The 15,915-nt window shown below is 46.4% G+C and overlaps 1 protein-coding gene across 6 annotated transcripts in view; it reads right to left on the reverse strand.

The window, feature by feature from the left end:
• The window catches only part of strbp (spermatid perinuclear RNA binding protein), a 227,828-nt gene that overhangs the window by 44,523 nt on the left and 167,390 nt on the right, over nt 1-15,915 (reverse strand). For all 6 annotated transcript variants that reach the window (XM_048559172.2, XM_059638313.1, XM_059638315.1 and 3 more), the window contains one exon: nt 2,485-2,693. In XM_048559172.2, coding sequence (XP_048415129.1) covers nt 2,485-2,693 — 209 coding nt within the window. The remainder of the gene's footprint in view (nt 1-2,484; nt 2,694-15,915) is intronic.

Genomic DNA, 15,915 nt, shown 5'->3' on the forward strand with positions numbered 1-15,915 from the left:
GTAGGCATTGCAAGTAAAGACGGCATTTGCTGTCTACCATTAACTGCTGTTGAACAGAATGGCTTTCTAGGCCACTTCAGAGGCAATGAAATTGCTATGAATGTGGAGTCACAAGCAGGCCTGACCAGGTAAAGATTAAATGATAAATCCTCAAATGATAACATGAGAAAAACACAGATTCAAAAGAAAAGTCTACTGTTTTGGAAGACTATGAAGAACACAATTTGAAACCCAGTGGTTTATCAACATGTTGCATTACCTTCATATTACAACTTTAGCTGAAGTACAGCTATCATTCTCTAATAGCTCATAGAAGAAATATTTCCTGGAGACAGTAATCCTGTAAGGAATTTGCAACCTGTGCCTTTTTTATGTCAAGTTGATATTACAATTGGTGACTTGTAAATGAATGAACACCAGATCCATTTTAAATATGCTAGTCCTCAGCTCACTGCCCAAAAGAAAGCAGCATTGTTACCCTATCAACAACACAAATGGCTGAATGAAAACAAAACTGCATAACTCCAAGCTACAAAACGTTAGTCAGATAAACTACTAATAATCTAGAATGGAAATTAGCAGTGTGGATTTTCAGGCCCTAAAGACGTCAGGAACAACAGTAAGTACTGGTGCAGGCTAGTGTGCTTGTTTTATTGTTTCTGATGCTGTCTGCTGTGAAAGAGGTAGCCTGGTAACTGTTTAAAAGGGTCTTGGCAATAATAATGAAAAAATGAAGCCAAACAGGATTTTCCAAATCAGCCTTCAGTTCCCTTTCTGAACTGGGTACTGCATGGGGTTGCATTCCACAGTCCAGAAGACTGAATTCCAGGCAGGCTCTGCCAGTTAGCTTGTGTGAGTGTAGCAATGGCTATCACCCACAAGTGCCGAGTTGTTCTTTCTTCTTTTTTTACATGGGATTTTTAAATATATTGGAGAGGAAACTCATGTTGGAAGTTATTCATTCCGTTGTTCCTCCAAGGCCAGAAGACGTTGCAGTAGCATTCCAGCTTTAAGAGCCTGTCTGCTGCCCTTAATTGGGCAGGAAACCTCCACCAAGCCAACTAAGGGGAGCACCAGTCAAAATGTCAACAAGTGACTTATTTTCCCCCAGGATGAATTTGACACCTGGAAAGAGTCAGGCTCCTGTTTCTCACTTGCAAAGTGAAAATTCAACACTTACATTGAGATCTTTATTTCAAATAAAAACAAAGCACTTTGAGAGTCCCACACAGGATAGGAACTTTCCAAATAGAACAGAATGTGGTAGTGGAAATATAATCTGAGAACTGTATTTCCAGTGCAACCTGCACACAACCGACTTCCTGAGTTGTCAACTCAAAGATTAATATGTTCACTAAGATGATGTATGATTGTTCCAGCTCAAGTCTTGGGCAGTTTTGGGTGAACCTTTAATATTCAGATGCAAGAATTGGTCATTATACCAAGAACTAATTTACCAGGATAGACATAAAAAATTGTATTTTATTAATTTTTAAATGTAGGGACATATGCAAAATGTACTCGATGGAAAAACTGAGAGACTGATGATAAAATTTAAGCTATTTGACAAATGGGAATAACAGTAACTTATGCTTATTGCAATCCACAGATTCAACAATGTGAATCAGGTCACAACTGGATGCTAGTTCTGTGAACTCATGGGCTACATGGCCCAACAGTACCTCCCAATGCCTACAACTGGCTTGCGTGCCTAGTGAACATTTCCATTTCTTTGATTTAGGTATGTGGGGAGCTTCTTTTACCAACTTCTTGAAGATATTTCTGTCAAGATTCAAGCTGCAACCCACTTGTAACCAGGACCCCTCCCCTATGAATTGATTTAGTTGTCAAGTTCTTGTTCTTGGATTGGAACAGTTGTACAACCATTAGATGAGAGGTCCATGGCAGATGAAATAAATTTAACAAACAGGAACTGGCATTTTGGATCACTGAAGCAAGATTAAGCAGAAGCAAATACTGCAAATGCCGAGAATATGAAGTGATAACAAAAAATGTTGGAATGCTCATCACATCAGGTAGCATTTGTTGAGAGCAAAACAAGAAAGAGTTAACGTAACAGGTTGATGACCTTTCTGACAATAAGTTACTCTGTTTCTCTTAAGTGGAAGATGTTCAATTGAAACACGGACTCCTTCAATAGCGAGCAATTGTTAACAATGAATAGAAACACAATGTAAACATGAAGTGCAAGCGGAGACAGACTGAAATTAATTACGCAGCATACGATCCTCTTTGAAAGTGTAGGAATTGTATGCAGGAAATTTGAACAATAATTTATTCACTAATAATCTGATCACTCAAAATAATTAATTCAAGTAAATCTGATTGTTGTTTTCACTGGAAATTGCCCATTCATGGCATGGTTACAGATTCCACAAGCATTTTCCCCCCAACTAGCACAATCAAAATTTACTTGAACAAACAAACAAAAACATCACATTTCTGTAGACTACCATATCTTACCTTAACTGCTACATTAAGTTTGGCTGTTTTTTTGGAAGGTCCTGAGGCTTCATAGGTTTTTCCATCAACATCCACAGACATAGTGAAAACAGGTGCATGCACAGGACCAGATTGTGAAAGCAGCTTGTATTGCAAGCCAGGTTTAATTTGATTCAGTCTCATCAGAGCATTCATAGGTTGATTAACATCTATTGCTTTGCTTTCCATTACTAAAAAGAAAGTAACATAGAAAATCTTAAAACTCTTGCAAGTTTTAATTTTGTTAGAAAGCATACTTCTACTTTAGAAACAAAACTATAATGTTTCTGCCTGAAAGCTTAACATGAGGAAAATTTAAGATGTATAAAACAGTATTGTTTTCACCAAGTTTTTTTTAAATGAAACTTTATGTGTCCTCTCCCCCCCCCCCCCACCCCACGTAGCTAGTAGCTGTTATTTTATTAAAACATTTAACTGATAAATTACTGGAAGGTTAAGTACAATCTTAACTTCCCACAGTGTGCAGCAGGCACAGGTCCAACATTATGGGTAAATTATCACCACTGTTAGCAGGTTTACTCCTGCCTGTCCTGTACTTTCTAAATTTGACTGAACTGATGCTCAACTGAACTGACTTCAACTGTTAACGGTCAAAGAGGTAGGGATGGAGCCAGTAAAGGTGAGCGTAGGTGGGGAGTTAGAGAGGGGATAGGCCAGTCCAGGCAGGACGGACAAATGAAGGGGGGATGGGATGAGACTAGTATGTGGGAGATGAGGGTGGGGCTTGAGGTGGGAGGATGGGATAGGTGGGAGGAAGGACAGGTTAGGTGAGGTGGGGACGAGCTGGGCTGGTTTTGGGATGCAGTCGGGGGGCGTGGGGGGTAGATTTTGAAGCTTGTGAAGTCCACATTGAGACCATTGGGCTGCAGAGTTCCCAAGCGGAATATGAGGTGCTGTTCCTGCAACCTTCGGTAGCATTGTTGAGGCAGTGCAGGGTGCCCAGGATGGACATGTCGTCTGAGGAAATGCGAGAGGGAGTTGAAATGGTTCGCGACTGGGAGGTGTAGTTGTTTAGTGCGAACCAAGTGTAGATGTTCCACAAAGTTGTCCCCAAGCCTCCGCGTGGTTTCCCTGATGTAGAGGAGGCCACAATGGGAACAGCAGATACAGTATACCACATTAGCAGATGTTCTGTCTCCTCTCCACCTATCCATCTTCAATCGCCTCCCCCTCTCTCCCTATTTATTTCAGAAACCCCTACCCCTCCCCCATTTCTGAAGAAGGTTGTAGGCCTAAAATGTCAGCTTTCCTGCTCCTCCGATGTTGCTTGACCTGCTGAGTTCATCTAGTTCTACACCTTGTTGTTATGTCAGATTCTCCAGCATCTGCAGTTCCTACTATACCTGAAACAATTTCAACCCCACTGCAAAGCCTCTTCTAAGGATGCCTACCTTGAAGAAGTTACCCTCCTCCTTCCGGAAAGACCTCAGTGGATCTCTCCCACTGCAACTCACTCGTAATCTCTTCGGCCCTGAAACTGCTTGACCATGTCCTGAAGCAAACTAGGTACTACAGCCACATTACCTTTCTTCGTACCTGCTGACGGAACCGGATCACCCCCAATGGGCTACAGTCCACATTTAGGCCTTCCCAATTTGCCCCCAACCATGACAATGTCTACATTCAGAACAATGAGATTCTTTAAAAACATTTCTCCCTGCGACTCCAGAAACACACACACACACACACACAGCAATGTGCCAGCATCTCCTGGCACGACAAATCAAGCCTATCCCAGCTCAGAGCCTCCCTCTCCCAGATCTGCAAAGGATCTCTCCTGTTTTTTATTCTTTGTAGGACCCACAACCTGAACTCAATTCTACTCAGCTTTAGTGGACACTAAAAACTGAAAATACAGTAAACTTACTGGTGCCTGCCACCCAAAACGGGCTTTCTCCGCATCCCAAATCCCCAACCCTACCCAGGACATTCCCACAAAGGGCCCACCACCATGGGCCATGTGGCCACTTTCGGAGCACCCACAGATTGTATCACATCCACCGCCGGGTATTTCACTTCCGGGACAGTGAATGCCATCAACACCGCTGCTGATGCCACTGTCTCCATTTCCGACACCAACGCCACAGACAGTGAGGACGCACCTGCTGACAACTGCTGCAGCCGCCTACCCTGCTCTGCCCACCACCAACGCCGTCGCTCCGCCCACTGCCGACGCAACTCCACTACTGTCACTCCGCCCGCTGATGCCAACATCGTTCCCGCCCACTGCCTCCACAGCCAGCAGCTCTAGAGGAGACAGAAGCGCTCAGCCGTGCTGAGTCTTCACCATCCCCCCAGACCTCCCCCTTACTGAGGATGAACTGTCAGTCTTCAGTAAAAGGGCTCACCTTTGTCCCCCTCCACCGAGACATCAACAAATACCACTCTCACTTGGACGTTGAACAGTTTTTCCACAGCGTCCACGCTTACTACTTTAACGCGAGCCTAACCCTGCCCCTACTGATCCCCTTCTCCCACCTCCAACATAGCCCCTTCTCCTGGATACCATTGCAAGGCCTCCTACCCGCCCTCAACCTCTTCATCTCCAACTGCTGTTGTGACATCAATCGCTTCAACCTCTCTACCCCTCTCACCCACTCCAACCTCTTCCCCCGTAGAACGTGCAGCCCTCCACTCCCTCCTGTCCAATCCCAACCTCACCATAAAAACCGCGGAGAGGGTAGTATGGCACACTGACCTCTACATTGCTGAGGCCAGGCGCCAACTCTCTGACACCTCCTCCAACTGCCCACTTGATCATGACCCGTTGACCACCAAAGCATCATCTCCCAAACCATGCACAACCTCATCACCTCAGGTGACCTCCCACCCACAGCCTCCAACCTCATTGTTCCCCAACCCTGCACTGCGCGCTTCTATCTCCTTCCCAAAATCCACAAACCTGACTGCCCTGGTCGACCCATTGTCTCCCCGAACTTATCTCCACCTAGCTTGACTCCACTTTCCCCCCGCCTTGGTCCAGGAACTCCCTACCTATGTCCGTGACACCACCCACGCCCTTCACCTCCTCCAAAACTTCCAACTCCCTGGTCCCCAACACTTCATCTTTACCGTTGTCATCTAGTCCCTATACACCTGCATTCCCCATGCAGATGGCCTAAAGGCCCTCCACTTCTTCCTGTCCCGCAGGCCCGACCAGTCCCCCTCCACCGACACCCTCATCCATTTAGCGATAAATTCCCTTTCAATTCCTTCTACTTCCTACAAAGGGGGCAGCCATGGGTACCCGCATGGGCCCAAGCTATGCCTGCCTCTTTGTAGGTTACGTGGAACAACCCCTCTTCTGTAGCTATACTGGCCTTAAATCCCTCCTCTTCCTCCGTTACATTGATGACTGTATGGGTACCGTCTCATGCTCCCACCAGGTGCTTGAACAGTTCATCCACTTCACTAACACCTTCCACCTCAACCTCAAGTTCACCTGGACCATCTCTGATACCTCTCTCTCCTTCGTGGACCTCTGTCTCCATCTCTGGCAACCACCTGGAAACTGATATCCATTTCAAGCCCACCAACTCCCACAGCTACCAAGAATACACCTCCTCCCACCCACCTTCCTATTGCCATCCCCTATTCCCAATTCCTTTGCCTCTGCCGCATCTGGTCCCAGGATGAAGCATTGCACTTGCGAACATCTCAGATGTCCTCGTTTTTCAAAGACCAAAACTGTCCCCCACAGTGGTCTAGAACGCATTTCTTGTGACTCATCCCTCACACCCCCTCCCCGCAATATTAACTGAAACAGAATCTCCCTCATCCTCATGCACCACCCCACCAACCTCTGGATCCAACACATCATCCTCCGACACTTCCGCCATCTGCAATCCGAACCCTCCACCAAAGGCATTTTTCCATCCCCACTCTTTTCTGCTTTCCGGCAGGACCAATCTCTCTGTGATTCTCTTGTCCACTTCCCTCCAGCCCCACCTCACATGGCACTTTTCTCTGTAACCGCAGGAAGTGCTACACGTACCCCTACACCTTGCCCCTCAACCCCAAGACCACTTCCCATACCAAGCAGATGTTCACCTGTACACCTGCTAATGTTGCCTCCTCTTTCCGCTGTTCCCGTTGTGGTCTCCTCTACATCAGTGAAGCCAAGCAGAGGCTTGGGGACCACTTTGCGGAACACCTACGCTCAGTTCGCACTAAACAACTGCATCTCCCAGTCGTGTACCATTTCAACTACCCCTCCCATTCCTCAGACGACATGTTCATCCTGGGCACCCTGCAGTGCCACAATGGTGCTACCCGAAGGTTGCAGGAACAGCACTCATATTCTGCTTGGGAACCCTGCAGCCCAATGGTCTCAATGGGGACTTCACAAGCTTCAAAATCTCCCCTTCCCCACTGCATCCCTAAAACCAGCCCAGCTTGTCCCTGCCTCCCTAACCCCTCCTTCCTCCCACCTCGAGCCCCACCATGATCTCCTACCTACTAGCCTCATCCCGCCCCCTTGACCTGTCCATCCTCCTTAGCCCCTCCCTAACTCCCCACCTACACTCACCTTTACTGGCTCCATCCCCACCTCTTTGACCTGTCTTGTCTCCTCACCACCTACCTTCTCCGCCATCCATCTCCTATCCGCCTCCCCCTCTCTCCCTATTTATTTCAGAACCCCATCCCCCTCCTCCATTTCTGGAGTGGGGGTCTAGGCCCAAAACGTCTGCTTTCCTGCTCCACTGATGATGCTTGGCCTGGTGTGTTCATCCAGCTCTCCAGCATCTGCAGTTCCTGCTATCTCAGACTTCAACTGTAACCTTATTCCAGCCACACACAATCTCACATGTCTTTCTCACCTATGATACAGTGTAACAAATTGATATCCAATCATTTTGCTCCACCATCTTAGAAGGTTTATCTCTAACATTATTTCCTATGCAACCTTTCAAAATCATTATAATCTTTAAAGCTCAGGCCCCCTTTTCTTCTACTTTCCATTTTGATTACATGCAAACATATGAAATAGGAACAGAAGTAAAGCCCCTTAAGCCTGCTCTGCCATGGCTTTAGTTCCGTTACCACCTCCCGAACTACATGTCTACCGGTGAGCCATTTGACATCATATACAAGCTAGAATGCAGCTCAATTTAAATGGGAAATCTATAAACCTGATGAATTTCTATCGCAAACTCTGCAATTTGCTCCTGATTTCATTCACCACCCCATCACTCATTAAGAATTATATCAACATCTTGCTTAAGCTAGGAGTTGAAGTTCAATTAAATATTTTAAAATGTTGAGTGGTTTTCTTCCATATCAGTCTTTATTTCATACCTATCTCCATAATTTTGAGAAATTTAGAGCCTGGGATGGCACTCAGCCTGGAATGTGAGTGTTGGACCCAAGGATTTTTTTCCATACAGTAGGACTCTATGAGTAAAGTTTGAGAATATTTGTAGCTCGAGTTGTGGAGAAAGTTGTAGACATGCTCACCGAGCTGGTGGGTTTGGCTGCAAATGTTTCGTCACCGGCTAGGTAGCATAATCAGTGCTAAGTTCTCTCACCTGCCTTATTCCCACATTATGCTTCTCCTTGTCAAACTCTATTGCTTCCCACTCCATCTCCAGAACTCACTGAATTCCAAATCTCATCTACAAAGTCTTGTACCCTCTATACTTTTGAAAACCTCGAAACCTGCCCATTGGTCTTATTCTGGTTTCCTTTGGATCACCTCTTTTAATCCACTGTTACTGGCATGACTTCAGTTGTTTTGGCCTCAAGCTTGAATCTTCTTTTACCATGCTAAATATTGCTTTATAGATGCAAGTTATTGTGTATTGAGATCTCTCTCTCTCTCTCTCTTTCAGTTTGCGAACTAAAATAAACAAGTTTTTTTGCAAATACCAACATTCCATACAGAAAACCAACACTTTGCCAACATGCTTTAGGGTTGCTTAAGACTCAATTTGCTATGTTAAGTAGCTCCCAACGTTGCTAGCTAATGCCAAACCTGCAACAACCAATATTTTAGCCTAACTCAAAAATACAGTTTGAAATGCTCTATTCACCATTCAAGTTTAGAAATAGAAACTGAAGCATGGAGGGAGGCTATTTTACTCATGCCTTTGAAGGTATTAGCACCAACTATAACCTCATTATCTTGTTCTTTACATATATCCTTTTAATACATAATCATTTAAACCTTTAAGAACTATAAAAGATTTTACTCTTAAATATTGAATGTTTAAGTTTCAAAAGTGACAGATGTTTAAATGATCTCTTCCAGATTCCAATAATTTTGTTTGAATAAAGCTTCAATGTATGGCCTGCATTGTGATCCTTTAACTACTGGAAATAATCTTTCAAAGCACTGAATTGTTTTCAACACTTCAATAAATCTCACCCTAAACTGTATTCTAGAGAATACAGCCAAAGTTTGTCTAGTTATTTCATACCCTCTCAACACTTGCATCACTTGAATAAATCAAATAAATTTCGTCTTTTCATGCAACTAATATAATTTATAGGGTGACGTGCACTGATCAGTTATCGAGGTCTACAGCTCAGAAAAAGGCCTTTCAGCCCATCAAGTCTGGGGCAGTTACTAATCCCGCCACCAAGGGGGAAAAAAGTTTCCTCCCATCTCCCACTCTTGTCTACACCTCTCAATTTTATACAGCTCAATCATGTCCCCCTCAGTCTCCTTTGGTCTAAAGAAAACAATTCCAGTCTCTCTTCATATCGGAAACGCTCCAACCCAGGCAACAACCTGGTAAATCTCCTCTGCACTCTCGCCAGACAACCACGTTATAAGAACATAAGAAATAGGAGCAGGAGTAAGTCATCTTGTCCCTTGACCCTGCTCCGCCAATCAATAAGATCATCCACGACCCTTCCATGGACTCAGCTCCCTTTTGCCACACACTCACCATAACCTGTAATGTGTCTCCTATAATGTGAATTCAGGAAGCGCATTCAACACTGTTTGGCTACGCCACAGCTTCTTTTTATACAGTTCCAGAATCAACTCCCTGCTCTTAAACTCTAAGCCTCTGACAATAAAGGGAAGTATTCAAATGCTTTCTTAACCACTCTATTTAAAATGTCCCACTAATTTAAGGGACCAGTGAATATGCAGGCAAAAGGTCCCGCTGTTTGTTACAAAGTCGCAGATTCAGAGAGGGATCTAGAGCATAGAAATTATTCAATAACCACCACTCAAAAATAACTAACTATTCCAATCCCATTTTTTAGCACATGGCTCATAGTCTTGTATGCCTTGGCAGCACAAGCACACATCTAAACACTTAATAAATATTGTGGGTTTTTATCTCTACCATCCTTACAGGCAGTGAGTTCCAGATTTATTTTTTATTCATTAAGAGGATGAGGGAATCGCTGACCAAGCAGCATTTTTTTGCCCAACCCTAAATGCCCAGACGCAATAATGAGTCAACCATATTGCTGTGTCTGGAGTCACATGTAGGCCAGACCAGGTAAGGATGGCAGTTTCCGTCTCTAAAAGGGCATTAGTGAACCAGATGGGGTTTCTTTCCTCTCTGACAATCGACAATAGATTCATGGTCACCATTAAATTCTTAATTCCAGAGATTCAGTGAATTCAAATTCCACAATCTGCCGTGGTGAGACTTGATCCCACGTCCCCAGAGCATTATCTCAGTCTCTGGATTAACAGTCCAGCAATAATACCACTAGGGCATTTTCACCCAGAGTGAGGGGAGGCAAAGTTTTTTCTCGCATCTCCTCTTAAAATCCTTTTGCTCCTTACCTTAAGTCTATACTCTCTGGTTATTGATCTGTCTATCAAGAGAAAAAGTTTCTTCCTATCTATCCTATATATGCCCCTCATAATTTTATACATCACTATCATGACCCCTCTCAACCTCCTCTGCTTCAATGAAAACAAACCAGTCTATTCAATCTTTCTTCATTACTGATACCCTCCAACGCACACCAATATTCTGGTAAATCTCCTCTGCAACCTCTCGGATACTATCACATTCTGAGGATGTGGATTCCAGCACTGCACAGAATACTGTAGTTAACCAGCTTTTTCTACAGTTCTAGCATAACCACCCAGCTCTTAAAATCTACGTATCAGCCAATACGTATCCAAAATGCTTTCTTAACCACTTTACCTGCAAGTCCTGATGCCTTAAGGGATGGGCACACATGCACGCCAAGGTTCTTCCGATCCTCAGTGTTTCCCAGGATCCTACTGTCAATCATATAATCCCTGGCCTTGTTTGTCCTGCCCAGGTGCATCATCTCACCTTCACTGGATTGAATTTCATTTAATACCAATCAGGTCATTTGACCAGCCCATTTATATTCCTCTATAAACTAAGGCTACACTACTTACTACCCCACCAATTTTTGTCTCATCTGCAAAGTTACTGATCAAACTTCCTAAATTCAAGTCAGTACAGACTATTTTCTCTACTGTTACTTCTTCTGTATTCCAAGTCCCACATATTTAATATAGAATCTTTGACTTTACGAAACTGGTTCTATCTGCAGTATTGCTTTTAATAAGCCACATATTTGCATAATTCTGTGCCTGTACATCAAATCAAAAATTTTACCATTTACAAGCTTCCACCCATTGTTCATTTATATGATGGTCTCCTGTGTTGTGATGACACTATGAACTGCATTTGCCACTGTATCCAGTTCCCTTAATTATCAATGATAACGGGAACTGAAGATGCTGGAGAATCCAAGATAATAAAGTGTGAAGCTGGATGAGCACAGCAGGCCAAGCAGCATCTCAGGAGCACAAAAGCTGACGTTTCAGGCCTAGACCCTTCATCAGAGAGGGGGATGGGGTGAGGGTTCTGGAATAAATAGGGAGAGAGGAGGAGGCGGACCGAAGATGGAGAGAAAAGAAGATAGGTGGAGAGGAGAGTATAGGTGGGGAGGGGATAGGTCAGTCCAGGGAACACGGACAGGTAAAGGAGGTGAGATGAGTTTAGTAGGTAGGAGATGGAGGTGCGGCTTGGGGTGGGAGGAAGGGATGGGTGAAAGGAAGAACAGGTTAGGGAGGCAGAGACAGGCTGGGCTGGTTGTGTGGTGCAGTGGGTGGAGGGGAAGAGCTGGGCTGGTTTTGGGATGCGTTGGGGGAAGGGGAGATTTTGAAGCTGGTGAAGTCCACATTGATACCATTGGGCTGCAGCGTTCCCAAGCGGAATATGAGTTGCTGTTCCTGCAACCTTCGGGTGGCATCATTGTGGCACTGCAGGAGGCCCATGATGGGCATGTCATCTAAAGAATGGGAGGGGGAGTGGAAATGGTTTGCGACTGGGCGGTGCAGTTGTTTATTGCGAACCGAGCGGAGGTGTTCCGCAAAACGGTCCCCAAGCCTCCGCTTGGTTTCCCCAATGTAGAGGAAGCCATACCGGGTACAATGGATGCAGTATACCACATTGGCAGATGTGCAGGTGAACCTCTGCTGAATATGGAAAGTCATCTTGGGGCCTGGGATGGGGGTGAGGGAGATGGCGTGGGGGCAAGTGTAGCATTTCCTGCAGTTGCAGGGGAAGGTGCCGGGTGTGGTGGGGTTGGAGGGCAGGGTGGAGCGAACAAGGGAGTCACGGAGAGAGTGGTCTCTCCGGAAAGCAGACAAGGGTGGGGATGGAAAAATGTCTTGGGTGGTGGGGTCGGATTGTAGATGGCGGAAGTGTCGGAGGATGATGCGTTGTATCCAGAGGTTGGTGGGGTGGTGTGTGAGAATGAGGGTGATCCTCTTTGGGCGGCTGTGGTGGGGGCGGGGTGTGAGGGATGTGTTGCGGGAAATGCGGGAGACGCGGTCAAGGGCGTTCTCGACCACTGTGGGGGGGCAAGTTGCGGTCCCACAACCTCCACAGCCAGCAACCCCAGAGAAGACAGCCACACTGAGCCCTGCTGAATCTTCACCATCCTCCCCAGACCTCTCACTGATTGAGGCCGAACGGTCATTCCTTAGTAAGGGGCTCACCTTTGTCCCCCTACAATCACACATCAATGAATACCAGTCACGGTTGGACGGAACAGTTTTTCCGCCGCCTTCGCCTTCACGCTTACTTCTTCAACCGGGAACCTAACCCTCCCTCTACCGACCCCTTCGCCCGCTTCCAACACCAGTCCTCCTCGTGGACACCAACCTCAGGCCTCCTACCTTCCCTCGACCTCTTCATCTCCAACTGCCGTCGAGACATTAACTGCCTCAACCTCTCCACTCCTCTCACCCACTCCAACCTCTCCCCCACAGAACGGGCAGCCCTCCGTTCCAACCACAACCTCACCATCAAACCTGCAGACAAGGGTGGCGCAGTGGTAGTATGGCGCACTGACCTCTACATCGCCGAGGCCAAATGCCAACTCTCCGACACCACCACCTACCGCCCCCTCAATCATGACCCCACCCCCAAGCACCAAACCATAATCTCCAACACCATTCATGACCTCATCACCTCTGGGGACCTCCCACCCACAGCCTCCAACCTCATTGTTCCCCAACCCCGCACGGCCCGTTTCTATCTCCTTGTCAAAATCTACAAACCTGCCTGCCCTGGTCGATCCATTGTCTCAGCCTGTTCCTGCCCCACCGAACTCATCTCCACCTATCTGAACTCCATTTTCTCCTCTTTGGTCCAGGAACTCCCTACCTACGTCCGTGACACCACCCACGCCCTCCACCTCCTCCAGGACTTCCAATTCCCTGGCCCCCAACACCGCATTTTCACCATGGACGTCCAGTCCCTATACACCTGTATTCCTCATGTAGATGGCCTCAAGGCCCTCCGCTTCTTCCTGTCCCGCAGGCCCGACCAGTCCCCCTCCACTGACACCCTCATCCGCCTAGCCGAACTCGTCCTCACCCCCAACAACTTGTCTTTCGATTCCTCCTACTTCCTACAGACAAAAGGAGTGGCCATGGACACCCGCATGGGCCCCAGCTATGCCTGCCTCTTTGTAGGTTACGTGGAACAGTCCCTCTTCCGCACCTACACAGGCCCCAAACCCCACCTCTTCCTCCGTTACATTGATAACTGTATCGGCGCCACCTCTTGCTCCCCAGAAGAGCTCGAACACCTTCCACCCCAACCTTTAGTTCACCTGGGCCATCTTCAGCACATCCCTCACCTTCTTGGACCTCTCAGTCTCCATCTCAGGCAACCAGCTTGTAACTGATGTCCATTTCAAGCCCACCGACTCCCACAGCTACCTAGAATACACCTCCTCCCACCCACCCTCCTGCAAAAATTCCATCCCCTATTCCCAATTCCTCCGCCTCCGCTGCATCTGCTCCCAGGATGAGGCATTCCACTCCCGCACATTCCAGATGTCCAAGTTCTTCAAGGACCGCAACTTCCCCCCCACAGTGGTCGAGAACGCCCTTGACCGCGTCTCCCGCATTTCCCACAACACACCCCGCCCCCGCCACAACCACCCAAAGAGGATCCCCCTCGTTCTCACACACCACCTCAACCACCTCCGGATACAACGCATCATCCTCCGACACTTCCACCATCTACAATCCGACCCCACCACTCAAGACATTTTTCCATCCCCACCCTTGTCTGCTTTCCGGAGAGACCACTCTCTCCGCGACTCCCTTGTTTGCTCCACATTGCCCTCCAACCCCACCACACCCGGCACCTTCCCCTGCAACCGCAGGAAATGCTACACTTGCCCCCACACCTCCTCCCTCACCCCTATCCCAGGCCCCAAGCTGACTTTCCATATTAAACAGAGGTTCACCTGCACATCTGCCAATGGGATATACTGCATCCATTGTACCCGGTGTGGCTTCCGCTACATTGGGGAAACCAAGCGGAGGCTTGGGGACCGCTTTGCGGAACACCTCCGCTCGGTTCGCAATAAACAACTGTACCTCCCAGTCGCAAACCATTTCCACTCCCCCTCCCATTCTTTAGACGACATATCCATCATGGGCCTCCTGCAGTGCCACAATGATGCCACTCAAAGGTTGCAGGAACAGCAACTCATATTCCGCTTGGGAACCCTGCAGCCCAATGGTATCAATGTGGACTTCACCAGCTTCAAAATCTCCCCTTCCCCCACCGCATCCCAAAACCAGCCCAGTTCGTCCCCTCCCCCCACTGCACCACACAACCAGCCCAGTTCTTCCCCTCCACCCACTGCATCCCAAAACCAGTCCAGCCTGCCTCTGCCTCCCTAACCTGTTCTTCCTCTCACCCATCCCTTCCTCCCACCCCAAGCCGCAACACCATCTCCTACCTACTAATTTCATCCCACCTCCTTGACCTGCTCGTGTTCCCTGGACTGACCTATCCCCTCCCCACTTATACTCTCCTCTCCACCTATCTTCTTTTCTCTCCATCTTCAGTCCGCCTCCTCCTCTCTCCCTATTTATTCCAGAACCCTCACCCCATCCCCCTCTCTGATGAAGGGTCTAGGCCTGAAACGTCAGCTTTTGTGCTCCTGAGATGCTGCTTGGCCTGCTGTGCTCATCCAGCTTCACACTTTATTACCCTTAATTATCAATCTTTTCTTATGCAGCCACATCTTTCCTCCAGTTTCCTGTATTCTTTGGATACAATTCCCCCTCCACCAACATCCAGCTCATTCAAATTTATGGAAAAATCAGAAAAAGCTCTGACTCAAATGAATAGAATATACCATGGGCTACATTCTGACTATCCAAAGAAAACATGAGCTTGTTCTTCGGTTTTTGCTTTCTGACCTTTTATCGAGGCTGTCATGTCACCATGGGTCTTGCTGTTTACAAGTCTAATATTTGGGACCTCAGATGCATTTTGAACATTTATTATATCATTTAGAAAGTACATACATTCAACAATTTCTCAAAATATTTCACTCCATTTTGAAAAGGATGCAGTAAATCCCTTATTAAGTATTTTCACTTTGTCAAATAATCACTTGTACTCTCCTGCTATTTGGAAAGACAGAATTTGCACATGTTTTCCTTGGTGAAAAAAAATCCACTGTTCTTTTTACACACTTACCATGGCACTTCACTGAAATCTGTTGTGACATAAAAGTATGCAGATGTAAAAATCCAGGACTTGAATACATTTATATTTCTATACAATGTTGACAAGCTTGAATGTAAGTAAAATGAATGCACTGAGGAAACATGCATTGGTTTTCATATGATGATATTGACAGCCTTGAGTAGGTGCCATGAAGGGTAACAGAGGTAATATTACATGTCAGAAAGTTGAGGGAAAGATAGATATCATGTCACTTTCTATTATTGCAAAAGAATATATTTAGAAATAACTCAACAAGGCTTTTCTGAATCTTTCGATGATAGCAAAAGGTGATCCAAACAAATTGGCGTTGCTTATTCAAAGTTCAAAAACTGAGAGGACAGTTAAAAATAGAACTTAACAGTGGATGCAAGGAAAATGATTTCAC

The sequence above is a fragment of the Stegostoma tigrinum genome, chromosome 29, assembly GCF_030684315.1.
Source record: "Stegostoma tigrinum isolate sSteTig4 chromosome 29, sSteTig4.hap1, whole genome shotgun sequence".
In the NCBI taxonomy this organism is placed as follows: domain Eukaryota; kingdom Metazoa; phylum Chordata; class Chondrichthyes; order Orectolobiformes; family Stegostomatidae; genus Stegostoma; species Stegostoma tigrinum.